Raw genomic sequence first — 8,549 nt, forward strand, 5'->3', positions numbered from 1 at the left:
GTTTCCCGCGAGTACGATGGAACACTCGAACTCGATTAGACATATCGAAGTCGAGATCTTAAGATCGTAAATCGTGAGTCAGGTCGAGAGTCGAGAGTGTCGAGAGGTCGTCTATTATTACATTTGGTTTGTACAAAATATCTGCAATAATAAATGTCAATACATGTTAATTGTTTACTTAATAATAATTTTTGAATTTTCTGATAATGACAGTGTGATAAAACTTAAAAAATGGTAAACCATGGTATTGATTGTAAAAAATTTTTACGTATTTCTTTATTTTTTTGCTTTCGTTTAATGTCAAGATAATTTGTTTTCCAGAGCGTAACTTTACATACAGACGTTGGTGATATTAAAATAGAATTATTTTGTGAGTCGTGTCCAAAAGCATGCGAGGTATTTTCAAAATTACTCATTTATTGCTATTAATCACGATAATTTCAAGTATAGTTATAATTTTCCTACTTAACCTTATCTAGTTAGTATACACATAGATGTTGTGAATTATAGAAACCTATTTTTTTTTTTTTTTTTTTTTCAATAAAAAACGCTTGCAGCACTTAATTGAATTTTCTGAAATTTTCTAGAATTTCCTTGCACTTTGTGCATCAGATTATTACAATAACTGCACATTCCATAGAAACATCAAGGGATTTATTGTTCAAACTGGAGATCCAACGAATACAGGAAAAGGTGGCACATCTATTTGGAATAAAAAGTTTGAGGATGAGTTTAAAGAGGAATTAAAACACAATGCCAGAGGACTTGTTTCAATGGCTAATAATGGGCCAAACACGAATGGTTCGCAATTTTTCATTTTGTATGCCCCACAGCCACATTTGGATTTAAAGTATACTCTTTTTGGAAAGTAAGAAACTTACATTGATAAAATTTAGCTAAAAACGATTAACATTAAGTTAATTTGATTTGGATTTTTTTCTCTTCAGAGTCATCGATGGTTTTGATACTCTAGAACAATTGGAGAAATTGCCAGTTGCTCCAAAAAATTTTAAACCACTTACAGATACCAGGTTGCTCACAGTAACGATACATGCCAATCCGTTAGCACAACCGTGAAAACAACCTGGTCGGACGGCAAACACTTGATGTTGTCAGAGGTACGTACATATACACCATCCGGATGACTCGCTCCAGTTAATGAAGAACAATACGAAACATCAATTTTTTTAAGTAACCGCCTTTTATGTGGTTTTTCGAGTAATTTACAGTAGAAATTTTTTTTATTATTTACTGGTACTTTTCAATTGGGCAGTAACAACATGGTGGCATCGGTACCACCAACAGTAGCCGATCGGACCTGCCGTAACATTTCTTGAAAACGAATAAAGTGAAGATTGACTATTTTATCGACGATTCGATCAACTTGTCTATGTATGCTCCGGAATTCCTTCCTCAATTATGTTATTTTCAGGAGAAAGTCGAACCTATCAACTACGATTTAAAAAGGAAACAGCGATTTTCTCTCAAGGTTTATTTGTAAAATTATTTAAAAAGTTGTACACAATGTTATAATGTTAAAAACATTTACTCTTCATTAAATAAAAACTATTTTACACGATTAAATTTTTGTATTTAATTTATGTACATTTAAAATAGTATATCTATAAATATCGTTAATAAATTGACTTTGTACATAAGCATAAAAAAATTGTCATGGAATGCGTGTAAAAATAACAATCGTATGAAAATACAAAGTTTTACAATTGATCATAATGATTTAACAGCCTTTTATTTTGGGGGTCGAATGGACTCTTTAAATATATTTCAGCTGGGTGCATTTTGCCCAACACCTCGACCTCGTACTCTCCAGACTCTAGAAACTCGTTTGTCACAATATCGTCATTGGGATGATTCACGTATCTGAAAGTATATGTTAAATAAAGTTTCCAAAGGTAAAAATTGCACAATCAATCCTTGTGGTGACTTACGCGTGTCCAATACTGTATCCAAAATGTGGAGCGTATTCAGCTCTACGCAAGTAGCCAACGATTTCTTTATTTCTATAAACCGTTTCCATACCCCACAACGGTACTTTGCTGCAAATGAAAAAAAAAAAATAATAATAATAATTTCCACACTTTTTCCACAATCATCACAGCCGACACTTACTCTTTAACATGTAAAATGGCAAATTTCCTTTTGACCCCGTTTTTGCGCAAGTTTTCAACAGCTTCGCTACCCAAGTACCCACCATCTTTTCTACACGTGAATCCCAAGTTTGCCTCGATAGGATTATCGTCCGACCTCAAATCCGCATTCCACAAATGGTAGCCTATAAAGATATAAAGGAGAACAAAGGAGAACATTTCACACATCTTTTATTTTCCCCAAAGCAGGTGTGACAACTGACCCTTTTCGCAGCTAAGCCCGTAGAGCGCCCTGTAACCGGCCAACTTGAAATCCATTTGTTTCCCTTGCTCCACGAGCCCGTGGTAAACTTTTTCGCAGGACTGCAGTGGAATGTGCAGCTCGTAACCGAGCTCGCCCACAAAACTAATTCTAAAGGCTCGGACCAACTTGCCGTTGGCCCGCATCAATTTCGAAGTTGAGAAGGGAAACGCCTCGTCGCTTATGTCAGTGTCGACCACGTTTTGCAGTATTTTTTGGCTGCGTGAGAAAAATTTCCAAATATAACGTAAACCACATTGTATTTTACAGTTAACGTATTTTGCTCACCTGTTGGGTCCCTGGAGCGACAAAATGCCCATTTGGTGGGTCGCGTCGTGCAGACTGACGTTGAAGCCCTTTTTCGCGATGGCTCGGCGGATGTGAGCCCACGTGTGGTACGACGACAGACCGCCGGAAACTGCAAGTAGTATATATATACGTCCGATGAGAAAAAAAAAAAAAAAAAAAAAAAGAAAAAGAAAAGTACAATCGATAAAACTAAAGGAAACTGACCAACGTAGAGGGCCTTGCCCTTGAAGATCGGATCGGCAACTCCGCTCGAGCCGGGCAGTATCCACGTGACGGTGCAATCGCCCTCGATGCCACCGCGTTCGTTCAACATGCACGTATACACGATCCTGTCGACGTCGGAGTCTGTTTTCGCGGTGAACAGGTAATCGGCCACCAATTGCACATCCGGCCCGCAGAGGTAGAATTTACCAAAGTACGACATGTCGAAGAGCACCGCGTTGTTACGGCAGGCAAGGGCTTCCTCTTGTATCTACATGAAAATCGAGCAATTTAGGGAAAAAAAAAAAAAAAAAAAAGACTCATTCGTGTGAAATACTCACTATGTCGTGATGGGCCGGGTAGTCGAAGGTGTGGTCCTGGGCCAATACATCGGCGTACCTGTTTTTCGGGTTTTTCGTCGTACCGTAGCTCCCGTAGTAGTCGTACGGTTGCACCGGAGCTGTCCCGTCCTTTAAAAACCAGCCCGGCCGCTCCCACCCCTGCCTCTCCTCCATCACTGCCCCCTCCTTAACCAGGAACTGCAAAAAAAGGCGTTCGTCTTTCTCCTTTTTTTCAACGCGAATGCATATTATAAGCAGGTACGTGTGTGTGTGTACTCACATCGTGGAACGAGCTGGTTTTGAAATTCCTTCCACCGAGGGGCTGATCGTTCGGAAACACGATGGAGTAGTTTTTGACATAGGCCTCGTGGGATCTCTCGTTAGCCCAGACCATGTCGCTCGCTTGCTCGGGCGTGAACCTTCAAAGGGGAGAGATCGGTAAGTGTGGATACTTAATATGGAAGGAGGAGGGGGAGGAAGGAAACAATAAAAAATATGTATATTTGATCGAACCTCCGAATGTCGTAGGGGAACACGTGGTCCTTTGGTCTGCCGTTAACGATCCAGTCGGCGATGGTCTGGCCGCAGCCGCCGCTGTACATCATACCGGCGCTGTTGTAGCCGCAAGAGTAGAAAAACCCCGAGCAGCGCGGGTCCTCGCCTGAAAAGGGAGGAATAATCATCCGACCGTATCTCTCGATGAATCAAACACGTTCGATTGGACACGTACCCATGATCGGCTTGTGATCGGGGGTGAAGCTCTCGGGCCCGCAAACGGTCGACTTGATACCGGTGGTCGCGAGCTCGGGCACGATCTTGACCATGGACTCGAGGTGGGCGTTGAATACGTTCCAATCGAGCTCGTACAGGCCAAAGTTAAAGTCCCGGGGCACGCAGCGCAGTATTATCGGGTTCGCCTCGTAGCCCCCGATCTGCAGAGTCTCGCCCTGCACCTTCATGTAGATGTTGTAGTCGTGGTCGCGCACGTTGGGTGCGCCCCTAGTCACAGCCCCGGGTATCGGCTCGGTGACGATGTACGCGTGTTTCATCGGTACAAGGGGCACGTCGAGCTTCGCCATTCGCGCTATGCTCCGCGACCAAGCACCGCTGGCGACCAACACGCAACTCGTGCGTACGATCCCGTGCTCGGTTTCCACCCCCTTTACCCGCCTCGAGCCGAAGGTGCGCTCGTCCGTGAGGATGCGCGTCACTGGACAGTTCTCGACCAACTTGGCCCCTCGGTTGCGGGCGCACTTGCTCAGAGCGGCCGTTAGCATCGCCGGGTCGAGGGAGCCGTCCCTGGGCGAGTGGATGGCACCACGAAAGGCCGCCGGATCGAGCTGCAAGGACGCATTTGTAGTTTTTTGATTTTTGTTGAAATAATTGGAACAACGTGTATAAATTGTATAAATGACTCACGAGGGGGAAGAGGTCGCGGGCCTCGTGGGGTGTGATTAGTCGCGCCCCGACCCCGAGTACCTTGCCCATGTCGACGAGCCGGCGGTACTCGTCCATCCTGACGTCGTTGTGGGCGATAAATAGGCCCCCGTTGTTCGTCCAGCCCACATTGTCCCCGGTCTCGTTCTCCAGTTCGGTTATCGTGTCTTGGGTGGCTCGCAGGAGTTGTATCTCGATTTCGCTGGGCCGGAGGCTCCAGACCATGCCCGCGGTGTGCCAGGTCGTGCCCGAGGTCAGCTTCGAGCGCTCCAGGAGCACGGCTCGCAGGCCTTGCTTCGCCAATTGGTAAAGCGCGCTGCAACCTGCCACCCCACCACCTGCACCCCCAAAGTTTAATCAATCGTTATTTTTATACGTGTATAAAAATGTACATGTGTGTGGTGGCGATAAGACGTAAAGGTCAGAGATGAGTGATTATATTATACATATACGTATATAGCGTGCGTTATATTACTTGTACAATTGGGTTCGTTAACTATTTTATCATCACAGCTGTCTGTGAGTTTCGTTGAAAAAGAAAATCTACTCACCGATGACGACGACATCCGCACTTTCGGGCAAATCGATCGACGGCTCGGGCTTTTTAACAACGGCTTCGCTGCTTGCCGATTTCACCTGCGACCACCTCCCGTTCCATCTGCCGGTCAACTGCAATTTTTTGTTTTTTTTTTTGTTTTTTTGTTAATCCCTACCGCACGTAGGCATTAAGTGTACGTATACATATTATATACGCACGGGACAATAAGTTATCCATTGTGTCGTGCATTTAGGTGTTCGAGGGTGCTCATATATATTATAGGTATACGTATGTATACACGATGATTATACTCAGCACGTGCAGTGCAGTGAGTCGCACGCGCGAGGAATGTGTCATTGTGACGAATTTTCTTTCTTTGATCCCGGAATTTATGCAAGCCTACGCATACACCAGCCATTACCGATTTTTTAAACGATCGAGCTCACACTCCCCCGTGACGCGCGTCTTTTTTTCTTTTTTTTTTTTTTTTTTTTTTTTTTGGTCGATACGCGATTAAGCGTTATCGCGAAATTGTTATTTCTTCCCCTAAACGCTGTTTACCAGTTTTGAAATTTCGATTACGGCGACGACACAACGATAAGTTTCGTGATTTCTTGGCAATTTGTGAATAATCGTTATTCATTTTCGTGCGATTTTGTAAACTTTGGCTACACCCGCAAAGCAAAGAAAAAAGAAAAAAAAAGAGGGACCGAGTGAATTATGCACCTTCCCGATATACTTCTTCGGAAAAAAGTAGTGAGAAAAACTAATGCACCGGAGAAAAAAAAAAAAAAAATCACTTACCTTAACTGTGGCTGCGCGCAGCATCTCATCGGCCCGACTTGTTATCAGGCTCGCGAACTGTTGTGCTCTGCTGCCCCTGCCCATGGTCGCAGCTCTCTTTATAATGTTTTATTATCGGCCGCGTGCTCCGTTGCTCTCCCCAAGAGTGTAACTTTGTTCTCGCGATGCATTTTGCGCGCGAGGACTCTATACTTGCTCTCTTTTTGTCTTTCTGAAAAAAAAAAAAAAAAAAACAGGATATAGAGTGATACGCGCGCGTGAAGGATCGGTTCTCGATGATTGCACGTGCGACTAATAGATCGTTTGTTATATGTATATTATGTCGAGGGAATCGAGAATGATGTTTTTACCTTGATTTGCAACAAACACCAAACGTGCTCTTGATCGTACAAAACGCGAGTTTTTTTTTTTTTTTTTCTTCCTTTTCGGCTTACATAATAATAATAATACGTGTACCGATCTCAAAAGTATAAACAGACAACAACACACGTGCGATTAGCGCTACAAGCTCGATTTTTCTCTCTCTCTCTCTCATTAATTGCAATGTAAATTACAGATGCGCATATCACCGGTTTGCCGATCGTTCTCAACGTGTGGAATGAGAGATAAAAGTATAGCGCGTCGTGTTCATTACAACAACATCAACAGTAATGGATGATTAAGAAGTTCAGCTCGTGCATCGTACGGGGTCGTCGACTCGATTTATGCACTCGCGCATGAATGTGCCTTCGTTCGTGTATATATATATATGTACATACGCGCGGGCACACGAGAGCAGGGAATTTTTGTTGGGGAACAAGATTTCCTCTCCGTGTAGGAGCCGCGTACGTATATACTTGATGTGTATATGATAAGTAGTTTTGAATTCGAGTTTGCCAACTCGTGCAGTATAAACATTGCACTTGTGTACGTTCACTCGGTAGTGCATGATCAAATTATTCGTTGTTTTCTTTTTCTTCGAGTTGTGCTTTTTTATTAAATAAATTTATATCGTTAGAACCTGAAAATCGGCAAAAATCGGTTGATTTTCTTTTCGATTTCAAAGTGTTTTTCCATGACAACTCGATCGATCGCCAAGTCGGTATTTATTTTTACATGAAAACACATATTGGAGATTCAAGAGAAACGGGATCGAGCGAGCGAAATGAATAAAAAAAACACGCGACGAGTGATCGTGAAATTATGCGTCGTGCGGCGCGTAAACTATATACCTTTCGAAAAACACGTATCTACTTTACTACTTCACGTGGCTTATTCAAAACAGAGTTGCAAATTTTCACGCGTCACCCGTTTCCTTCTTCTTTTTATCCGGAAAACAATAAAACTCCAAACCGGTGTGCCCCACACCGAGTCGCATAAACGGACACTGTCCTTTTTTTTTTTTTTTTTTTTCTTCTTATCCGCGTTATTACAAATAATGTGTTTGTTTGTCACTGAAAACACATAAATCGCCGGGGGTCTTTTGATATATAATATGTTAGTCGGAACAAAGTATATATATTGACACACATGTAAACACATTGTCGGTTATTTGTACAAATGATAAACTTATGAATTTATTTTCTTTTGTTGTATAACATGAGGCGTGAAAACGTTCAAGTTCGCGCTACACATGACGAAACAAAGGGGTCAACTTTAATCAAACAGTTGTGGTTGTACTTGTCACATGTGGGTTTCGATAAAAGGATAAGCAAAATTAAGCGACGTTATCTAAATTGGCCAATAACCCAAAGAAGACGAGCATCGTCAGATATAAATAAAAATTTCGTACACGAGTGACAGTGACGTGTGTATATTTATATATTATACAAAGAGTATACAGTATCATGGATAACGCTCGATTAGTTATATTATATGTATGTACTTACGGTGTAAGAGCACAAGAAAAAAAAAAAAAAAAAAAAAAAAAGATAAATAAATCGAATCACAATCGGTAGAGATCGGTAAGGAACTTTACGTGACAGCCACTGTAAACCAACGATCGAGACACTATGCGCAAACAAGAGCGTGTGGTTGGCGCGATGAGTATGTGATACGTAAGTACAGCAATCTGAATAAGACAGCGAAAGGCCCGGTTGTGGTGCACGTGCACGGTTCGTGGACCGGTAACGTCAAACAGAGGAGAGAAAAAGAGGTGGGAGAGGGGGGCAGGACGAGAGGGGCTTCTGTCAATCCACCACACGCGTATGATCAATCAACGATAGAATAATCTTTTTTTTTTTTTTCCCCTCCCAAATACAAACATAACATTGTATGGTGTTGATAATTTTACGGGGCGTCACATTGCACGCATAAAAAACCTGTGTTGTATACTCCAACACCGCGCAATTTTAATTGACGCGCTCTCGAGAATCGCTTTAATTAATTGAGCCCTCACTGGAGTTGTACCTATATACAAAGTGTATGAGAAAACAAAAAAAAACTTATACCTGTTGCAGCGGTGACGAATAAAAGTGTGCATTGCTGTATATATACACTTGATCGGCCGGTCAATCGGCGAACAGAGCGAG

At 42.5% G+C, this 8,549-nt stretch overlaps 2 protein-coding genes across 3 annotated transcripts; one reads left to right on the plus strand and one right to left on the minus strand.

The window, feature by feature from the left end:
• Positions 1–100: 100 nt before the first annotated feature.
• LOC106636569 (peptidyl-prolyl cis-trans isomerase-like 3) lies at positions 101–1,578 on the plus strand. 2 transcript variants are annotated; one of them, XM_089592633.1, is made up of 5 exons: positions 101–126; positions 214–234; positions 322–396; positions 588–868; positions 948–1,578. In XM_089592633.1, the coding sequence occupies exons 2-5, from the start codon at positions 232–234 to the stop codon at positions 1,075–1,077; spliced, it is 489 nt and encodes a 162-aa protein (XP_089448759.1). In that variant the 5' UTR covers positions 101–126; positions 214–231; the 3' UTR covers positions 1,078–1,578. The 2 variants fall into 2 exon arrangements, with proteins under 2 accessions (XP_089448759.1, XP_089448760.1); XM_089592634.1 differs by having other exon boundaries at positions 124–234; positions 948–1,118; positions 1,274–1,578.
• On the minus strand, positions 1,478–6,468 carry LOC106636568 (sarcosine dehydrogenase, mitochondrial). The gene is made up of 14 exons (XM_014348975.2): positions 6,390–6,468; positions 6,040–6,250; positions 5,249–5,366; positions 4,680–5,035; positions 3,991–4,600; positions 3,774–3,921; positions 3,541–3,679; positions 3,261–3,458; positions 2,923–3,190; positions 2,698–2,827; positions 2,372–2,628; positions 2,131–2,293; positions 1,950–2,057; positions 1,478–1,881 (listed from the first exon to the last, which is right to left on the minus strand). The coding sequence occupies exons 2-14, from the start codon at positions 6,121–6,123 to the stop codon at positions 1,719–1,721; spliced, it is 2,742 nt and encodes a 913-aa protein (XP_014204461.2). The 5' UTR covers positions 6,124–6,250; positions 6,390–6,468; the 3' UTR covers positions 1,478–1,718.
• Between the last annotated feature and the right edge of the window lie 2,081 nt (positions 6,469–8,549).

The sequence above is a fragment of the Copidosoma floridanum genome, unplaced genomic scaffold, assembly GCF_036245765.1.
Source record: "Copidosoma floridanum isolate Cflo_tuat_1 unplaced genomic scaffold, Cflo_Japanese_pri ptg000019l, whole genome shotgun sequence".
Lineage (NCBI taxonomy): Eukaryota > Metazoa > Arthropoda > Insecta > Hymenoptera > Encyrtidae > Copidosoma > Copidosoma floridanum.